At 37.6% G+C, this 20,936-nt stretch overlaps 1 protein-coding gene across 2 annotated transcripts in view; it reads right to left on the bottom strand.

Moving 5' to 3' along the window:
* Nucleotides 1–20,936, bottom strand: part of ACACA (acetyl-CoA carboxylase alpha) — a 246,389-nt gene that overhangs the window by 135,363 nt on the left and 90,090 nt on the right. For both annotated transcript variants that reach the window (XM_044673681.1, XM_044673680.1), the window contains 6 exons: nt 19,070–19,159; nt 15,269–15,387; nt 6,881–6,904; nt 4,110–4,253; nt 2,411–2,504; nt 1,541–1,648 (listed from right to left, as the gene is read on the bottom strand). In XM_044673681.1, coding sequence (XP_044529616.1) covers nt 1,541–1,648; nt 2,411–2,504; nt 4,110–4,253; nt 6,881–6,904; nt 15,269–15,387; nt 19,070–19,159 — 579 coding nt within the window. The remainder of the gene's footprint in view (nt 1–1,540; nt 1,649–2,410; nt 2,505–4,109; nt 4,254–6,880; nt 6,905–15,268; nt 15,388–19,069; nt 19,160–20,936) is intronic.

The raw sequence follows: 20,936 nt of genomic DNA, 5'->3' as shown, positions 1-20,936 counted from the left end.
AAGAAAGAAAGAAAGAAAGAAAGAAAGAAAGAAAGAAAGAAAGAAAGAAAGAAAGAAAGAAAGAAAGAAAGAAAGAAAGAAAGAAAGAAAGAGAAATAGATTTTTAGCCTCACCTTCAGGGCACATCCAAAACCTACAGCAACCTGACTATCTTATCAACAAGCCACAGAGAATTTTCCTTTCCAAGAAATTTGATGAGAGTCTCCAGACTACATCACCATCACCTTTGTGGCCAATGTACCTGAGATGTGCTGTGGCAATAAATTGATGAATTGAATAATTCTACAGACAAATCAATAAGATGATGCCAAGTTCTTGTTCCTAAGAATTTTTTTTATCCTACATGGCAAATTCATTGTTCAAAAAGGTAAATTAAAGGTAAGTTAACTCATTTATTAGTTCTACAAATTCTAAACTTTGAGAATTTAGAAACAACCTATCATATTTCTGCAATTCTCATTCTGAACTAAAGAAGATTCATTATTTCAATATCTGAAAATACTTCAGCCTCCACTAGAGTTCTTCTCCAATGACTCAACATGACATAAAAAAGGACTCTGGTTTATCAAAGGTCATGTCAGCCCAGCACAAACTCTAGACAGTTTTACAATGAGTTCTAAGGCTTTGAGTACAGACCTGGTAACAGATTGTATGATTACTGCCTAAAGATAGGCTTAATTAAGTTTAGAGAGACACCACCAAGTTGGCCCTAACAATTCATAAAGATAATCTATTATGGTAAAGAAAATTCTGATATGCACTAGAGAGAGTACCCATAACATCAATGTCACATATTCTAATAATATGAAGTACATGAAATCTTTCCATGGTTGCTGTTAAGAAGAGGGGTTAAGACTTGTCCTATTTGGCCCCAAAGGGTAGTAAGACTTATAGGTAGAAGCAGGCTAGTATATTACCTCTGACTTTAGAGGATCTGAGGTTCTCTGAGAAGCTGTGGCTTTAAAAGATCTCAGATCCTGCCTCAAATCCTTGCCTACTAAACTTGTGTCACTTTAGGTAAGGCCCTTAACTTCCCAAGTTCTCATTTTCCTCATATGTAATAAGGGGTTGAATAAGAAGTCCTTTGATGTCCCTTTCAGTTATATAGCTATGAGCATCTGTTTCTGGGAGGTAAAATTTGGCTCAACATAAAGAATCTTTTAGTAATCAGTGCTGTCCCATACTAGCCTAAACTTGTTCAGAAGATAGTAAGTTATCTGCCCTTGGAGAATATTTCAAGAAGAGGCTGGTAAATAACATTTGGAAAACTTTATAAAAAAGGATTGATATTCTGGTACAAGATGGATTAGATAACCTCATTTAAGTTTACATGAGTTCATGACTGTTCATATTAAACAGAGAATCCTAATAAAGAGTCAAAGGACTTCATGGCAGTTTCCTAGTTTACTGAATGAAGATCCTATATCATTTAATTCTTTGAAGCTGCAAGATCCAAAAGGTATAGCCATAAACAGCAACAGGTCTTATAGGAAGTCAGCAGGGAAAAGGGCCAGCAGACACCATCCAACCAAGGACTCACATTTTGCTGAGTAAAGTCTCTAAACATGGCTGCTAGTCTGTCATCCTCAATGTCACAGTCAGTTTTGATGGCCACGTTCAGGATGTGAATTGGTTCGTCCCTGGCAGCCTGTAATCCAAACAGACAGAAACCAACAAAAAGTTGTAAGGCAGACCAACTGAGCATCAGTGAAGAAGAGCGACTGAGCAAACCCCCTATATACAGAGGCAAGGAAACTTCTGCCTTGCCCAGTAGGCAGCTGACAAACAGATGGAAATAGCTACCTAACTATAAGCAGATCCAGACAAGGATGAAAACTGATACAACAAAGGCAGTAGGCAAAATAAGTTTAAATGCCTGATTTCATAGGATCTTAGGTTAGATTTTAATTTTTTCATCTATAAAATGGAGCTTCAGTCCATTTTATTGTCATCCTCTCTTTGGTTAAAGGTATTGAAAAGAGAAGGAAAGCTTCTCAATGAGCTCTTTCTCACAAATTATCTATTGAATACTGGGAATTTTTAGTCATAGAATGAAGAAACTAACAGAGAAGAAGCGGTTAGTCTGCTGAAAAAGAGAAAGAGAAGTAACAAAGGAAAAAAAAATTAGAAACCAAAAGTCTATTTTTCGTTTAATCCAGAGCTTGGCATTCCATCACTTGATGCTAATGTAGAGAACTTAAACCCAGGGGTTTTAGATACAATTCAAACATACAGAGAGAAAGTGTGGATAAATACATTTGTGTCTCTTCTCCTATCCCTATTTCAAGTTTTTAAAAATCCTCCTCATGTTCCAAAGCCAGAATGATACTATATATTGTACTGCTACTATATATTGTACAAACCCTGTGTCAGGGCAAGAAACCTTTCTCCCCAAGGGCAGATGTCATACCTTATCTTCATCATACAGTGTGTGGCCAGCCTCAGGGAATGTAGGGCTTTGGGGCGGGGAGTCACAGAAGCAGCCCATTACTTCATCAAAAATTCTGAAATGTACCAGAGAAACACCCACCATAAAAACCCAATCTCAGGCCACCTGCAGGGGCAGCAAACTAGCCCTGACAATCCCAGCTCTGCCAGTAAAGAAACATCTCTCACCCTGGGCTCAAAAGCCAGCTAGATAGTCACCAGCCAGTAAATAAAAGCGACATGCAAATTTTCACCACATGGCAGAAATTAGGAGGATGGATTATTTAAACTTTAACAAACCATATATATTTTTCCTCTTAAAAAAAGAATGATCTAAAGCTTTATTTCTTTTCATATGGAAGATATGAGCATTGCTGTCATCATTAGTCTTGAGGTAACTGAAAAGCCTGGGATGAAGGCAGTGACAGACCAATGTAATTGCCCCTCCCCCTAGGGTAATGCATCAGTATACAGCAAGAGATAGATGCTGAATGCATTTAATCAAAAGATGTATCATCTCTGGTGGGGCTGACTTGAGTGTTGTGTTTAATTTCTCCTGACATTTCACTCATCACAGAGAGGACAGCTCCTTCTGCTCTTGGCTTGAGAAGGAAAGATGATTTTTTTTTTTATTTGCTTCTATTCCTCTGACCAGTCTCATTATATAAGCAGAATCTAGCCTAGCAGAGCCAGAGTGGAATAAAACTAGGGAGAAGGGCAGAAAGAAGTCATAACCCTTTCTAAGGTAACATTCTCTAGAAATCTCAGACTTCAAGGTTGCTATAGAAATTTGTTTACTTTTTTTACCCACAGATAAAATTTAATCAACTTTACCAAAAAAAGTAGATGTATATTAATTCAATAACAGAGACAACTTCCCCCCCCCCAAAAAAAAAATTTATATCCTAGGCCTGGTACTTCCTAAGCATGTGGCCTGAGCTACCTGACTTTATCTGCTATGGGTGCCTCAGTATCCCCACCTGCAAAATCAAGATGTCAAACCCTTAAGATCCCTTCCTGCTTTACACGTAGAATCTCATTATCCTCTTCTGAAACTTAGGAGTGGTTCTATCAACAGACTTGTGTCATCATAATATATCTAATTCCTTCCTTACCCAATTTTGCATTACTTCATATAATGGATCTCTCTGCATTTATGTCACTGTCTATAATATTCCATCATATCAACCTATCAGTATATCTAGCAATTCCCCATTCACTGGACAATTCAGTTAGTCCCATTCTTTTTTTGCTCTCATTTATATAATACAACAATAAATATATTTTAAGCATCAGTTTTTATTTCCTCATGAATTATTTCTTCAAGATATATTCCTAATAGTGGAATTACCAAGTCAAAAGGCATGATAAGTTATAGGACTAACATTTACAGATTCTTCTCTCAGAGGATGTCCCCAATTTGAATTGGAATCAGCAAGATACAGACATATCCTTTTCCCCTATAGCTTCACTGACATTAGATTATAATTGTTAATGCGGTAGCTTTGAGTTGGTACTCAAAAGTTGCATTAGTTTACAACTCTTAATATTTGACTACACCTTCATTATTTGTTTATACTTAGCAAACTGCCCAACTTTATCCCTCAGCAATTGTGAGGCCAGTGACCCTTTGAATAAAATGAAAACACCTTAGACAGACAGTCATTTCCAAAGCTTCTTACCTGACAAAGTCTTCAAAGGTCCGAAAAGAAACCATCCCGCCCATCCTCTGACATGGTGGAGTGAACGAGTTGTCCAGTAGCACATCGCTGACACTAGCTACGTGAGCCATGCCATAGTGGTTGAGGTTGGAGGAGAAGGACATTCTAAATGGCGATTTAAGCAAGTCCATTAGACGAGGGGGGGAGGGGAGGGAGGTTCTGGGAGAGGGAGAGCAACAACAGAAAGGAGGGGATGGGAGAGTACTCTTAAGTAAGGTCAGGTGGCAGGGCAGATCTGGTTTTTTACCCATTCCAGACACTGATAACTTTATTTTATGTACATCATCCCTTTATTCAAGATATCTCCTATAAATCTGTTTTCTCATCCCAGAAATTATCTAATGAAATATTTCCTGTTAGTTCTAGCAGCACAGTGGGGTTCATGCTACATATTCAAGCAGCATTTTTGGGGTTAAAAACCATCCTGCACCTTACCCTCTACCCCCCAAATCCTCTCCTTTAAGAGGGAGAAGTCAGCAAGCAAGTGAACTGTTACTGTGCAATGCTTAAAGCATTTTTTCTCTTAGAACTGTAACAGATATAAGTGTTCACAGATACATACAAAAACAACTATAGTTTAAGGAATTTGAAAGGTTTAGTAAATCATTACAAACAACATTATTTATAGAACTGGTTACTGTCTTTTTTTTTTTTTAATGAAGTATTTGCTTTTTCCACAGTTTGATAGAGATAGCAGTTACTCTTCCCCTACTTCTTTTTGGAGGTGGGGGATATTTTAAAACTGTCAGCATCAAATTTTAACTCCCCTTTTCCTCATTTTAAACAGCCTCACCATAGCATCAATAGCTATGGAAAATCTTCTCTGTAATTCACTATAACTTACAAAAGTACAGAGCGTGGGTCTCAAAATGTGCAATTAAGTATGCAAAACAGTTGAATGGAAAAAATGGAAGGGAATTGAGCCAATGGATATATTTTAAAAGCACATGTTGGATACATATATTCCAAGGTACACCTCAGAAGCAGCTGATAAAAATAAACAACAGAAAGTACTTCTTCCAAATGTAGAGCTAGGCACTGGGAAGGAGCTCAACCTCTGGGATGCCTCCAGAACTATGTTTAATGTAAGCTCCAAGCAAATCTTCTGAACCAGAGTAATACAATGACACTATAACTTTGGGGTGCAAATGGAAAGTTCTCCTTGAAGTGTACCACCTGCAGTGCGGCAAGGGGAGGAAAAGGAGACAGGCTGTGATGTGGACTTTTGGTGCACACTGCACACTGTTGCAAATCATCATCATAAAAGGTAATGGAATTCTTTATAGGAAGGGAGTGCTGTTCACATAGACTGTACAGACTGACACTCCAGGTTTTTATTCCTTTGGCAAATGAGGACTATGAAAAAAGTGCTTCATCTTTTGTCAGTATCAGGGAGTAGAAAAGCTGAGTGGGAGAGGAAACCATTGATACTATGAAACATAAATGTAGCTCACATCAAGCCCTACAAACGTGTCTACTCAACGCTGAAATCCTCTGTTAATGTGAATACAGAAAAATGCCACTTCTTAGTGTAAGCATTCTTTTCTCCAGTATCACTTTATATATCCAATAAAGGACCAAGTTCATGAGGTCATAAGAGTTTTTTTCTATCAACATGTCATTAGACATGAAAGGAATAAAAGTTAAAAATGGGATTTAGAGGAATTACCCTCTGAAAAAACTAAGCTGGCAGCAAACAATGGGTTAAAAATCTATTCACAATATAAAGAACATAAGGAAAGGCAAACCTCTGAGCTCCATCATCCAACTAGCCACAGTGGCAAGATGCAGGCAGTGCAGGGTTGACCACAACACCCCAGCAGAAATAGCCAAGGAAACCCAAGAAATGAATTTCTGGATTCTCCAAAAGTATTTTCTAAAAGTTATTTTGGATCACTTGATTTGGAGGAAGGGGAGTAGATTAGGGATAACAGTAAAAGGTTTGAATAAAACACGTGTCCACATTTATCTAAATATAGATACGATGGTGTACAGAGAGCTGATTACTACCTTGTTCCATGTCGTCATAGTGTAGTTTGGATTCCAACAGGAATCAACAACTCTCAAACTATCATTTAGCCAAACTTATTGGAGGAGGAAGAAGCAGATAAATTAATATTATATTTGAACTATACTAGTTTATAATATCTTTATAAGATGACTTATCTTAAACATCCTTCTCTGGCTTTAATCAAATTTAAAAAACAGTAAGCCTTAATATTGACATCATTAAAACCATGTTAGCTTTATTTCAGGGAAATCTCACAATCTGATGAAACATGAAATCAGCTATTTCTAGATTTGAATTCCTCTAACAGGACGAGTATAAGGAGATGGGGAAAAAATGATTAGTCCTTTATAAGGACAGGATAGATTTGGATGGTCTTCTCCCCAAACCCTTAAAATCCTTGCCAGTGGGGCTCAGCAAAAAAGGAAATTTCCAACAAAGATATATATTGGGACACTGTATCTATCTATACACTCCCTGTCAAATGCCACTGTGGTGTTTTTCCTAACAGGCTGTTCATTTAAGTACTTTTAAGCAGCTGCAAGAAAAGCTGAACACATGTTTTTCAAACAGGGAGAATTATAATTTAGTGTGTCCAAAGGGGAGATCAGGATTTCCTGGGGAAGGCAAACATATTAGCATGTCAAGTTATTGCTTCCTCGTTTCACTAATTCTAAGTTATAAAAAGCACTTTTAATTGGAAAAGAAACTAAACATACGGTACCTGTTTAGCGTGGGGATGTTCCCTCTGTAATTAAACAACCACAGTTAGTTACTGATAGGTTAGTGAAAAGCCATAATAAAAAATTGTCAGAGCAGATACAGACCAGTAGCAAAGAGCTCCCGTTTGGCAGCTCTGGTATTCATCAGACTTAATTAAGTGATCATTACCCCTCAACCTCCAGAGTGCCTCAAAAGAGGCATGCCTCCTGACCTAGCTCACCACAGCAGCTGTTGGTATAGAGGGTCACATGGAATGTATTTTTTTTCTAAAGTCCTGTTACAAAGAATAATACCATATAGTGGTGAAATATGGGACTATGGCAAACTCATTTAAATTATGTTAGGGTCCATAACAAAAACTTTTAGGCATGAGGATTACTAGTACTTGCAAAATAGATGAACAATGCCTCTAGAAAATACCCTTCTACTAAGATTTATAGAAAGAATAGAGTAATAGGGAAGCCCTGGGCAAATAACTGTCTTTTTGCCTGTTCTTCTAGGTACAAGTGATAAGCAAACAGGCCATTCCTAAAGAGAAGGAATCCAAAGGTTCAGGTTCACAGTTATATCTTCTACCTACCTACCTCTAACTAACACCCTTCTTTCCAAAGTGGTGAAGAAAAAGTGTGGGAATACAGGTCCTTAAGAGAAGCCAGGAGACTATAGAAACACTACAAGGGACTATACAACATTGTAAAAGTATGGAATAATCTGTAAAAGGACACAGGGCAATAATTGCAGCTTAACTATGAGGAGCTAAGCTCTTAGCGACATTAAGGAAAAAAAAAGTCACTGAACATAAATCTGGTGAATATCAGAATATCTTCATCAACAATGTGCCAGAACCAAAACTAAGAGACTAGAACTGGAAGTGGAAATGAAAAAGTAAGGATCCTAGAAATTTACTTAAATACCAAATACAATTGTATGCTGGTTATCTTCTCAAATGGATAAAGTATGTCATGTTCTCCAGTATTCTAAAGACAAAGTGATATTTACCATCCACCTTTTTGAGGTGTGGTTAGGAATGACTCATTGACACTTCACACCTCTAACACTCTCCCATGACAATGCAAAGGATTCTATTTGCCCTTAATTCACAGTTAGGATTTTCTGGCACACAAAGGGCTTAATGGGCAGAAAGAACATAGTGGGTGGTGCTGATGATGTGTGGGTAGGAGGATAGAGAGAAGGAAATGATGCACTTTCTTTGGCAGTGAAAGAAATGCATAGATTGAGCTGGATATATAAATAAAAATCAGTGACATATCACTGCACACAAGCAATACAACTGCATGTGATTTGTGGCTAGTAATGCTCTCTGCATCAAACGTACAACACAAAGTGAATTCCTAAGACAGCAAGAGTAACTTTTCAAAGAACAAGTAGCTGAAGAAGAACCTGTACTGTTCTGGGATGAGCCCAAACTCCTGGATCCTCATTCCTATGAGAATGATTTTTGTCCTAAAAGGTAAGCCTGCCCTTGACAAAGCAAAAAGTGTCTGCAGTAAAGTAACCTGCACAGTTTCATAGTTTCATAGCCAGAACTCAGAATAAGAAGTACCCTGCAACCAAAACAACCTCCAGCTTGATTCATCCAGACTTCTGCAGTTTATAACATGGTGCATTCTATTCCAATTGTACCACCTTTAATAAATCCCTTGAGGTGTCACCACTCTTGCACCTTACCCACACTTTGGGTTGTCACTACTTTTTCACTCTAGAGTCAGTCATTCTAGATCTCCTTAGGATGAAAGCTGAGTATCTACTACAGCAGAGATGAAAATGAAATATAAAATTGTCTTTAGGAGCAACTCTCCCTCTCTTTTAGGGTGGATGGAACTTTCCATCTCTTCCTTGTTTTAGGAATTGTTTATCATATGCACTATATGCGGCAGAAAATGTCCGAAATTATGTGGCAATTTTAATAACCACTTCTCTTTTTTTGTAGGATACAGACTTCAGGGGACATGGAAAAGAAAAACTATTTTCTGTAGCATTTTCTAATTTATGCCTTTCCTAAGAATTATATTCTGTGGTACTTTGAAAAGGGGTACTTCTAATCAATGTAAGAATATTTAACAGAAGAAAATGGCTAACTGGGCATTATAGTAGTATACTAGAAAAACACCATCATGGCTTGTGCTAAATAAAAAACACAAAAAGGGTTGCAAATAACTCAAGTGGACTTTTGTGCAGCTAAAACCAAGAAACTGCCATCTTCACAGAACATTCATCCTGCATATAGAACACAAAGAGATCATCTTTAAGCAGACAATCAAGACCTTGTTCAAATACATAAGTGAGATATAAATTCCCTCCTCACAGCACATGAGGGTCAGTACTTAGACTTTGAGGAGCACTTTCTTCATGGTTATTCTTCAACCATGATGTTGGGATCAATGCTACAAACCCTGCATACTCACCCAATAGCCCCCACTTTTACAGAAGGAGTAACTGAGAACACCAAGGGGGCTGAGTGACTCTCAAAGAACTAAGAGCCTAATAGTATCAAAATTCCAATTGTAGAATTTTCTAGATTCTCATTCACTAAGGATAGCAATCCAATGCTGATATAGATCTCAAAGATAGACAACAGAGATATTTGAATTCTGTTTTTGATTTTATTGATCTGCCTGCCTCATGTTGTTGGAGAAGAGATACTGCTTCAACATGAAAAGAAATGCTATCTGCTGGCTAAACTTTCTTAACATAAGAAAGTCTCTTCTTAGGGAGTTATAGCTTTTCTTGAGGTTTTTTCCATCCATTCTAATTTAATTTTACTAAGTTCTATTTGGACACACATAAGTCATGTAATATAAAAATACCACTACAACTTTTTCCTACCTTAAAAAAGTTTCTCGATAAAAAATAATAGGGTGCATGCAAACAAGCACTAGTTATATCAAGCTGGGATTGAGAGTTAGTATGAAGCAAGTCTTTTGATATCAGGTAGCAAAGAAGAATGAGAAGAGATCAAATGAATAACCACCAACAGAAGTACTGAAGGAGAAGCAATTTGACTGGCTGTGATCAGTGATGGTCTTGTGTTCCTACATTTCTGCAGAAAATACCAACAAAGGTACTATATAAAAACCATTTAGACAATGTATTCCTATTGTTTTCTCTTTTTATACTCTTGCAATTCAGATGCCCTGAATCCATTACTAAGCTACAGTTTGGTAAGAAATCATCATTGCTCTTTCTGTCTCTCTTTTAGAATCCATCTTTGCTACGCTGGAAGATCCTACCCTTTCTGAAGCAGACAAGCCAACAGGGCTACAACATATTACTGCTGCCTGCTGTCTAATTAGCCACAAACCCACAGCATGAAACTACAGGGATTTACAAGTGCCCTGGATCCTGCTTCTTTCTTCCCTCCTGGAATGAGCTTGTCTTCCTCAACAAAGAGGGAACTCGGGCTACCTAATGATAGATTGGAGAGTTCTATACCAAACTCCCCAATTTTGCAAGGCTAGAGTGCCAAAATAACACAGCAGAGACCAGAAGTTGAGCAACTGATCCCAGAGGGCACTTGGATAAGCACTTAAACCTGCTGAGAAGCTTCCCTTACGCCAGATGCCTGCATCTCATCAACAGACTACTGTGCATGGAAGAGCTGAGCACTGCAGGACTCATTTATGTTCAGCCCTTTCAGCCTACAAGCAATGCAACCCATTGTTATGAAAAGCTACAAGTTAGCTGGATCTAGAGCCTCCTAACACAATCTAAGGAAGTGAAGAGGCTCCAAGAAATCAAAAATTATATAATCTCTTTATAATGGTAGTGGGCTACCTGATATCAACTCACATCAAAAGGGTTTGGTCTCTAACCTTCCCCATGGATATGAAGGAGGTTTCAGAGGCCACCAACAAACAGCTGAGAAATTATGTAAATTCAGCACCCCAAAGCCTGACCTTTAGAATGGGCCAGCAACAGAGGGAATAACCAGCCACTTCTGGAGGAAAAAACTGAGAAAAGCATCTGAATCAAAACATTAGAGAAGACTACAGAGGGCTGAGAAGGTGCACCTCAAAACATACTTCACTAGATCATGAATCTCTACTTACAAAAGCTTAAGATAGAAATCAACACCCAGGGCTTCACCACAAAGAAATAAACATAGAAACAAACTGGAATAAATCTACAATGCCAGCTGTGAAGCTTCCTCTTTTGGCACAGATTAAAAGGCAAAAATACACATAAATAACAATAACAAAGCAAGATGTTTGGCAATTTTCACTGTAGGGCCATTTTGGTCTCTGACACTTAATAATGCAAGTCTTTACAATGTACTACATACAGTGATAAGTGCATATCAATAGTAAATGAATGTATGTAAAAAAGCACTTTACACCTAGACTAATAACTTGAAGACAGCTCCACATATGTATATTAGAGAAAATACAACCTATTGATAAATTATAATTTCCTTCTTCCCGGGAATTTTAAGATAACAAATATACACAAATCTAAGGATATACCTGATTTTCAAGAGAAAATGAAGATATCCCAAACCATCCTTTTGTGTGCGAAGTTGCTACATCACTAAAACTAGTGTGTAACAAACCTCGTTTGGGTGCTAAAACACGCACACACACACGCGCGCGCGCACACACACACACACACACACACACACACATTCCTCCCTTTCTCTTTCCCTCTCCCTCTCTCTCTATCCTAAATCATGAGAAGAAGAAAGGAAGAATCAATTCCTAACACTCATCATCAAGAAATGGTGGAAGGAACAGACCTAGCTCTGGGATTAATCAATGTAAAATACTGGCTGAACTCACTAAAGAGCTGGGCTGATGGAATCTTAGACAAGACGAATTAGGTCTTGGAAGACTGGGCAATAGCAAAATGCTCTCATCGTGCAAAGCAGCTGCTCTAGTAACATATGCACCAAAAAAGGGGATGTATAGATGGCAAAATGAAGAATCTCATTCAGTCTTCTCACAAGTGCCAAATACTAACTGGGACCACAGATCATAGTAGGGGGAAAAAAAAAACTAAAACAAAAATAAATAAATGAATAAATAAATAAGTAAACAAGCAAAGAAACAAATAAATAAATAAATAAGAGCCAGAGTGAGCTAAGCCTTGAGATCAGACCTCAAAGCAGAATATATCCCTTATGATGGGAAAAGAAACACAGAAATCTTTATGCAAAGGCACTCTTTAGCTGCAACTTGGAACATTTAAGAACCTGAAATAAAGACAACTGAAGAAGAAATGGTTATAATAGGTCAAAATCTGCCTTGAATAAGGCTATGAACCCCAGATCCAATGGCAAATGAGACTCAGGGATGACAAGAGTTGAAAATATAGCATTCAATTTGGTAATGAAGAGTGAAAAACCAAGCAGAGATTAGCACAGATGTTGATTGGTCAAAAAAAAATTGTTATAGGGAAGAGTTAATGCAGGCAGAAGAAAAGTACAGTAAACTAAAGGAGAAAATATAAGCAAGGTAGAGCTTCCAACATGATGACTCCTCAAGAACATCCTTAGGAGACGGGCCCACAGTCATCTCTAAAACTATCCTCACTTATTTGTAATGGCAATAATTTATAATCTATTTCAATGAAGATCAGAAAAGGCTCTATTGGGACCTAGAGCTTCAATGCAAACAGCATCCATAGTACTTTCCCATAGCACCTAAATGCATTACCAAGCTACTGGTAATTTGTAAGCTGAAGGCCATATTTCAGTCTCACCCAGAGAAATCCTAATCACCAGGCATGAATCTTTTTTCCTATTTCAAACCAAAATGTTAGGAGAAGAAGAATAAAAATTTCTTCAGGTGACACTACAAAGAGGAGGGAGACTATAATTAATCTATGACAGTATAACTTAAAACAAAAAATACTCAACTTACAAGGTCCTGCTGGCCATGTGTCTGACTGCATTTCTGGTTAGGCATTACAAGCTCAGAAAAATAAGATGATGCAGGGAATCTGTTTGCTTGGGCTTGGTCTTTATATTAACAAATAAATGTTAATCTTGAGGAATCAATTTTTTGGCTTTTTTTTTTCAAGTTGAAAAAATGTTGTGCTTCTTTTTAAGAAGTATAAGTTAAATATTTCAGATAAAGTATTCATATATCCTCACATGTCCTTTATTCCTACAAAATAATTTCTAAAAACTATGTAACACCTAACTATGGACTCAGCTTACTTCAACTCTTATATACCAAGAATAACCAGTACAATTCAACTTTCTAACTTAGAAAAAGCTGCAGTTCTGCCTCCAGGTGGCACTGGAATTTTTGCCAAAAGAAGGAAGAAATTAGTAGCTCTTTCTTTGTCAAGTTGATTGTTCATTGAGGTGGGTATATGTTCCTGTCCTCTGGGGTAGAAATCAGAGGATTGGGAATGGAGTAGGCATTGGTAACAACATCCATTTATTTCTGTGGAAATCAAAAACAAGAATCTGATTAAAGAGTTTGTTTTTAAAAAATTTTAATTAAAAATTAAATTAGAAATTTTATAATGATGGTCTGACCAAACTACACTTTCAAATTCAAATTTAATATGCTAAACATTTTACAAGCAAAATGTGGCATATATACTCCCCAATCAAAAAAAGAAAAAATTTTCCAGTTTCAAATTTTTTGCAATTCTATCACTCTATTCCTGGACCATCATTTCAGATTTTTTTTAACAAAATACACAATTTAAACACATGTTCATACAACTAGAAAAGGACTAACTACAAGGCATTACAACCAAGAAGGCAAAGATTATGTTAACAAACTACGTGAATGTATGCTGTTCAGGACTGGCAAGAATTGTTTTCAATCCCAAAGCCATATCCAGCCTAACCCAAGATCCAAACCTAGCTGCACTTTACTAGAAGCATATGGCTAGGAAATGAAAGATTCCTGAATACAGTGGTTCACTGCTGAAATGAAGCAGAATCTCTCATTTTTCAATTGGTCTGTCTTAGCCATACACCTTAAATAAAAGGTTAGAACAGGGAGAGTAACTCAGAGAAAGGTATGGGGATAGATGGAGGTAGGAAATCAGAGGCAACCCTGGAATCATGGGAATATCTGACCACAAATCACTACTCAACAGGAGAAGCTGGAGTGGAGGCCAAGAAGAAAAATTGAATGTATTGAGAATTATAAAAGAACATTAAGTATAGCAGGCAGCACTATACAATTATTCAAGGAATGCAGGAAACAGAAAGCAGAGCCCCTATGTGCTATGAGGACTCTGCCCCTTGCTGAAGGACAACCATTCGTTTCTAGAAAATGAGATTCTGAAATCCATAGAGGTAAAAACGTACCAAGAGATGCTGGTTAAATCAGGGATGTATGCTTTTCTCTCCTAGAAATAAGGTAATTCTGAAGCAAAGAAGTAAAAGGATCTTTGGAGACAAAGAAGGGAAGCTGTGCTTTGCTGAAGCCTCCTGTGCTCCCTTTCTGCCTGAGGCTGGAGCAACAGCGGCATCCAGTGGCCATGAAGGCTCAACACAGATGTCTTTGTCTCTTGGAAGAGGCTCAGTTGCTCGGGGTGAAGTGGCGATTGAGAACAAAACCATTTCAGATGTCTTCAGCTAGGGACCCCAAAGATAAGAGACTGCCATACCAATGGAAGAACCAAAGGCTATAAAGTAGAAGAAATGACAAAAGCAAGGTAAAGATTGGACATAACAGATGACAGAACACAGGAGGGGCTTTTTTTTTTTTTAAGGTATAATTGTTTTACCTTTGACATAAGGAAATTACTAAAAAAAATAAGGATTAATTATGATTTTAAAGCAAAGAGAAACTGGTTAGGGAGTATTACCCTAAAAGTACATTTTTAATGATTTCCTAAAGGAAGAGCTAAGTACTAAGTGATCTCTGATTACAAACTTTTCCTAAATTTAAGAAGTTTGGCCTGGCCTGTAAATTTAAATAGAACGGATTTCTAAAGTGTAAATAGTCATAATTCTGGTCTTGGATTTTAGAGAGGTAATACGCTAACTATATCAATCTCAACTTCAACGAAGAGCAGGAATAGAATTCATCAAAATATTGGCTATATTCCAGATGCAGCTCAAAGTTAAAGAGGAGATCTCCTTGTATAGTTCCAGAAAGCAAAATGTTAGACACAGCTTTTTATCTCCAGAAAATCGGGAGAGCATAGCAACAATAGATTAAGAATAGAGCAAGGCCAAACTTCTATCTTAATTGGATCGTATTTCACCTCTCTCTGGATCAAAGCTTAAAGAAAAAAAGGTTCATTGGCTCCTCAGCTGCTCAAGTGTATTCCTTTTCTGTCCTATGCTTCTTTCCTAAAGGAGCACATGTGGATCAGTGCTGTGTTACCACACTCTTCACCCCTCCCCTCTATCAGTCCCCTGTGTCTTGTGGATTACATGCAAATTCAAGCTTACCTGTTTGGATGAGACGTGGGCAGCATGAACTGGAACTCTACCACACAGGTATTGTCCTTCAATTGTCGATGCTGAACACTGTTGAGTTCATAGGCAATGTAAGCCCTTCGCACATAAACCTGGTTAAAAAGTAATCCTCAGTTAGTCCTAAATGAGATGATTATGAGGGGGAAAAAAAGGACGGGAAAAAACAAAGAACCAGGCTGCCCAAAGCCATTCAGATAAAACTTCACTTCATTAACAAAATTGTGATTTAAGCATAGCCCCAATGGAACAAAACTTTGCCTGCTTTTCCTGGCAGACACTCCTACCTATTGGATAAAACTTCCTTCAAATACTATTATCTTCTGGGAAACTATATTTCCTGGCATGTAGTGAAGACCTGAACCTCAGTAGAACCTGGAAGTCATATGAAACCATAGTGACTCTAATGTCCCAAAAAGAAAGCAAGAAATAAGAAACAGAGGAGGTACAACTTCAGGATGACTATGTCTAGAAAATACAAACTATTTCATTCTATCAAACTTTTGCAAAAACTCTGCTGTTCCTTAAACTCCCCAAAGTCAACTCCCCAGGTCTGGTTATTTATGTCCTTAGTCCCCAAGGCAAGGACAATGTGGAATAACAGAGTTTCAGAGTTGCTCACACATAGCTTAGACTTTAGAGTTAAGAGTTAAACAACAGACTGCATGTCAGCAAGAACTGTCAGTTCAGCTGAAGCCGGCTAGAAGTCAACTTGCCATTCGCATAAAATACTGTGTATGAGCTTCTGGAGGTGCTATTAGCATGACAGGTACAAAGGCAGTGGTCTTCATAACAGAGGTCATGAAAGCATTACAGAAAATTCAAAGAGTTATTTAGTTTGGTGTGTGTTCCAGCAGATTTTATCATGATCTGTACCAGGACTTAAAAAACAACAATAACCAACAACTTTATGGATCATTTACTGCTTTGAAGAATTCAAATCAAACTATCTCACACAAAAATTACAACAATGGGATCAATTTTATAATAATATGTCACTGCCAAATGAAAAATAATCACTGTTATAAAACTGGGCATACCCTTTAACCTAGCTATATACTACTAGGTTTGTACCCCAAAGAAATCAAAGAAAAAGGAAAAGATCCATAGGTACAAATATATTTATAACAGCTCTTTCTGTGGTAACAACAAACTGGAAATTGAGGGGATGTCTATCAACTGGGGAATGGGGGCAGCTGGGTAGCTCAGTGGATTGAGAGTCAGGCCTAGAGACCAGAGGTCCTAGGTTCAAATCCAGCCTCAGACACTTCCCAGCTGTGTGACCCTGGGCAAGTCACTTGACCCCCATTGCCCACCCTTACCACTCTTCCACCTAGGAACCAATACACAGAAGTTAAGGGTTTAAAAAAATATATCAACTGGGGAATGAACAAGTTGTAGCATGTGAATATTACATAACACTACTGTGCTCTAATAAATGATGAGGGAGATGGTTTCAGAAAAACCTAAAAAGATTTATGTAAACTAATATAAAATGAAGTGAGCAGAACCAGGAGAACAATGTGCAAAGTAACAATATATAAGGATGATGATCTGTGAAAAGACTTAGATTACTCTAATCAATACGATGATTTAAGACAATTCCAAAGAACAGGGGATGAAAAATGATATCCACCGCCAGAGAGAGAACTGATGAACTCTTAGTACAGGTTAAAGCATTTATTCCCACTTTCTTTTTCTTTCTTTTGGCAACATGGTTAATATTAAAATGTTTTGCATGATTCACATATATGATGGATATCATCTTGCTTGCCGTTCCTATACGTGGAGAGGGGCTAGAGGGAGAGAATTTGGAACTCAAAATAAAACAAAAGAATGTTTTTAAAAAGATTCAAGTTTTTTTTAAAAATCAATACCGAAAAACTCCTACACTCCCAAGGCAAAAACTCAAGTCACCTTTTCCCCAGTATTCTTCAGTGGTAGCAAGTAGTAGCTATGTATCAAAGAGATTTCAGTTAACAAGATTCAATTTAAGAAGTATTTACTGTGTATGTGTGGAAGGCACTGTGCCAAGCACTAGGGATAAAAAGGAAAAACAAAACAGTCCTTGTCCTCAAAGAACTTATAGTCACTAAAGTGGAGGAAGGGTAGAGACAAATATAATATGTATAAAGATGAGTAAACTGAAAATATATACAAATCAATTTAGAAAGAGATGGAGATAACTACTAAAAGAGGAGACCACATAAACAGAAGAGGAAACAAAGAAGCATTTATAAACCATCACTACATACCTGACATTCTGCTAAGCACTTCACAAATATTAAAGCATTTGATCCTCACAGCTATCTTGAGAGGTTAATGCTGTTATTAAGCCTAATTTTACAGCTGAGGAAACTAAGGTAAACAAAGATTAAATGACTTGCCCAAAATCATATAGGTGGTATCTGGGGCTGTATTTGAACTCAAGTCTTCATGACTCCAGGCCAGGGGGTTCTGTGCTCTATGGCACCACCTACTTGCCTCATTCAGGAGATAGAACTTAAGCTATACCTTGGTTGGGATTCCATGAGATGGAGGTGAGAAGGGAAAAAATTCTAGGCAAGGGTAATTGTATACTAAGGTCCACAAGTAAGAGATAGAATATCATGAACTGGGCCCAGGATATAGAACAGTATATCTAAAGCCAAATAAATGATGGGGAGTGTTGTGGACTAAGTCTCACATGACAGTCTGTAGCCGAAGGGCTTTAAATACCAAGCAGGTCACTTTATATTACCTAGAGTTAACAAGGACTCAATGAATCTTTCTAAACAGATAGGGTCTGGCCTAGGCTTTGGAAGTATCCACTTGGATCCTGAAAGACAGATGAAAAAGTAACAGGACTGGACAAAAGAAGAGACCAGTTAAGAGGCTATCAAAATAGTCTTGGAATGAGATGATAAATTCCTGAACTGGGATAGTAATCATGTGAATGGAAAAAAGGGGAAGAGAAGCACAAAGAGTTGTGGAGGGAGGACTGACAAGAATCATTAAATATGGGAGATTGGAGAGGAGGCAGTTAGGAGAGAATAAGATAAGGGAGAATCCTATTCTTGAGCAGAGGCTTTCTCTCTACAAACACAGGAACCTCTATGCCATACTTGGGTACCAACGTAGTCTTGGGTGTAGATTCATTGCTTAAAAAGCAAATATTCCACCAATGCCAGCTGCGATCCCATTTGATCCCAAGGCAATGGCTGAGCTAAACTTTATCCAGTCAAAACTATAGAAAGAAAACACGATCCCATTGTATGGATAGTCTTCCTCTTTGTGACATTATACTCTTATTTTTAATATGAGAAGAGAAGCTCTAAATCCTGGAAAGCAGGATATAAGCAAACACCAGTTTTCTTTCCCTGTGATAAATGTATAAAAGGTAGTAGTTAGTCTAAAAAGCAAACTGGTCAGAAGACGAAAGGCAAAATTTCAATACATACAATTTTTTTTTTTATTTTTTTTTGAACCCTTAACTTCTGTGTATTGACCCATAGGTGGAAGAGTGGTAAGGGTAGGCAATGGGGGCCAAGTGACTTGCCCAGGGTCACACAGCTGGGAAGTGTCTGAGGCCGGATCTGAACCTAGGACCTCCCGTCTCTAGGCCTGGCTCTCAATCCACTGAGCTACCCAGCTGCCCCAATACATACAATTTTAAAAAGGAAAAAATACTAATTCTAACCAAAAACCAACTTAAGAAAAGCAAACTATGTAACAGCCAAATAGTAGAAGAAATCAAATAGACCAGAAAGGCAGGTCATCTTAACCATGGAAACTTACCTCTAGAGCTGCCATTCTCACCACTTGGTTGCTATGATAGAAGAAGTTCGGAAGGACATCAAAAATGGATGTTTCAGACAAGATAAGTTTCTGGAAAATAATATAATAATACAAATATAATCAAGGCAAATTCTATCTATACCATGTAAGGCTGCTAAATAAACCTACTTTAATTTTACAATGACTATTTTTATTCATCTTCAAATGCTATTTTCTTATAAATTAAGACAAGTTCAAGCATCTTACTCTATTAATATTGTGATCAGGTTGGGGAATCACTACATATTTTGTTACATGAATGTATGAAATATTGCTGTGCCATAAGAAACTAAAAATATGAAGAATGCAGTAAAGCATGGAAGACTTGATAAACTGACGCACAATTAAGAAAGAAAACAATAACCAGCAAGCCTTAACTACAGTTGAGAAAATATACAGCCCTTCCTTCTCTGAAGAGACTGGAGCAGCAGTAGGAGGAGGATATGAATATACTGAGATTCGATTGGAATATTTGTTAGTTTTGATGAATTGCTTTCCCCTCCTTTCTTTTTTTAAAATTTTTTGTTAAAAGGAATGGCTCACTGGGTGGGAGATGGACAGAAAAAGGAATATATTAGGAAATGAAGGTGACATAAAAACAAAAAAAAATTTTTTTGAATTAAAAAGTCAATTACATTAAAAAATGGAATCAGTGTACCTCAGCTCTTATAGGTCCTTCCATGCTGCTCTGCTACCAGAGCAGTCAAAAACCTCTTCACCCTACAGCCAACCTGGTGATGGCCTTTCTGAACAAACTGGGCCTATCAGACAAAATGTACGGCACACAATTTAGTTTGGGCTTCCCCTCTTTCTCTCAACCAAAAATAATGCCCTTATTCTCACATTTCTCTCCTTACCTAACTTTATTCCTGCAGATGACATGGAATGTCAGAGCTCAGCTTAGCTTACTATCCTAAAGTCATGGCAAAAGCTGGCAAAGATGTACCTTCTTAACTCAACTCCATGGCCTCTATATCCCTGAACTAGCTATGGATACTTGGTTCCAGGTCAAAGTTGCCTTCTGCTCTGACCTATGAAATTTGACTCTAAGGATTAGATAACACTAGTCTAACCTGACCATTCCTAATCAGCAACAGAATATAATGGAAAAAAAACTGGAGTGGGAGTGGACAGACAGAGGTTCTAGGCTCAATCCTATCCATATGATACATGACTTTGGACAAGTCACTGAATCCTTCTGGTCCTCAATTTCCTTGTGTGTAAACTGAATGAATCTCTGGTCCCTGCTCACTTTCAAATTCCATGATTCAATAGCTAAACCTTAGTTCCTAAAACTTCTCTTATGGTTCCAGCATGAAGAACTCTGTGATTCTTGCATTCCTGATTTTTCAACCCTGTCTGGAAGGGCCAATAGATCCTAAAGACATCACCTTTTGGTTTCCCCAAAATGGGATCTTTCCGACTACCATATAAAGTTAATCTATAGCAATATTGTAACAATAATGACAACCTCTTTCCTAACTGGAAAAACACATGGTTGTCACTAAGAAAATGCTATACATTCAGAAATAGAGTCAAAATGTTTCTAATTAAACTGATAAAATAAGCCCAATGACTTTTCAATGCCTAGAATAAGAAGCTGTTCCTCCTAGTACTCACAATTTTGGTGGATATTCTCCCTTTTCCCCAGAGGCTCTATGTGTGCCAAAAAGGAAGTAGGTGTGGTAGATCACACCTAAACTAAGAATCATAAACCAATTGGAACTGTCAAAGAAAGCTGACTTTGGGAGCATTCTAGTCCAAAAAGATATGTATTCCAATAGAACACTTTGGCAAAGACAGATATCACTTAATATAATTAAGCTAA

Source organism: Gracilinanus agilis, chromosome 4 (assembly GCF_016433145.1).
Source record: "Gracilinanus agilis isolate LMUSP501 chromosome 4, AgileGrace, whole genome shotgun sequence".
Lineage (NCBI taxonomy): Eukaryota > Metazoa > Chordata > Mammalia > Didelphimorphia > Didelphidae > Gracilinanus > Gracilinanus agilis.
This window is presented reverse-complemented; position numbering and strand designations above follow the sequence as displayed.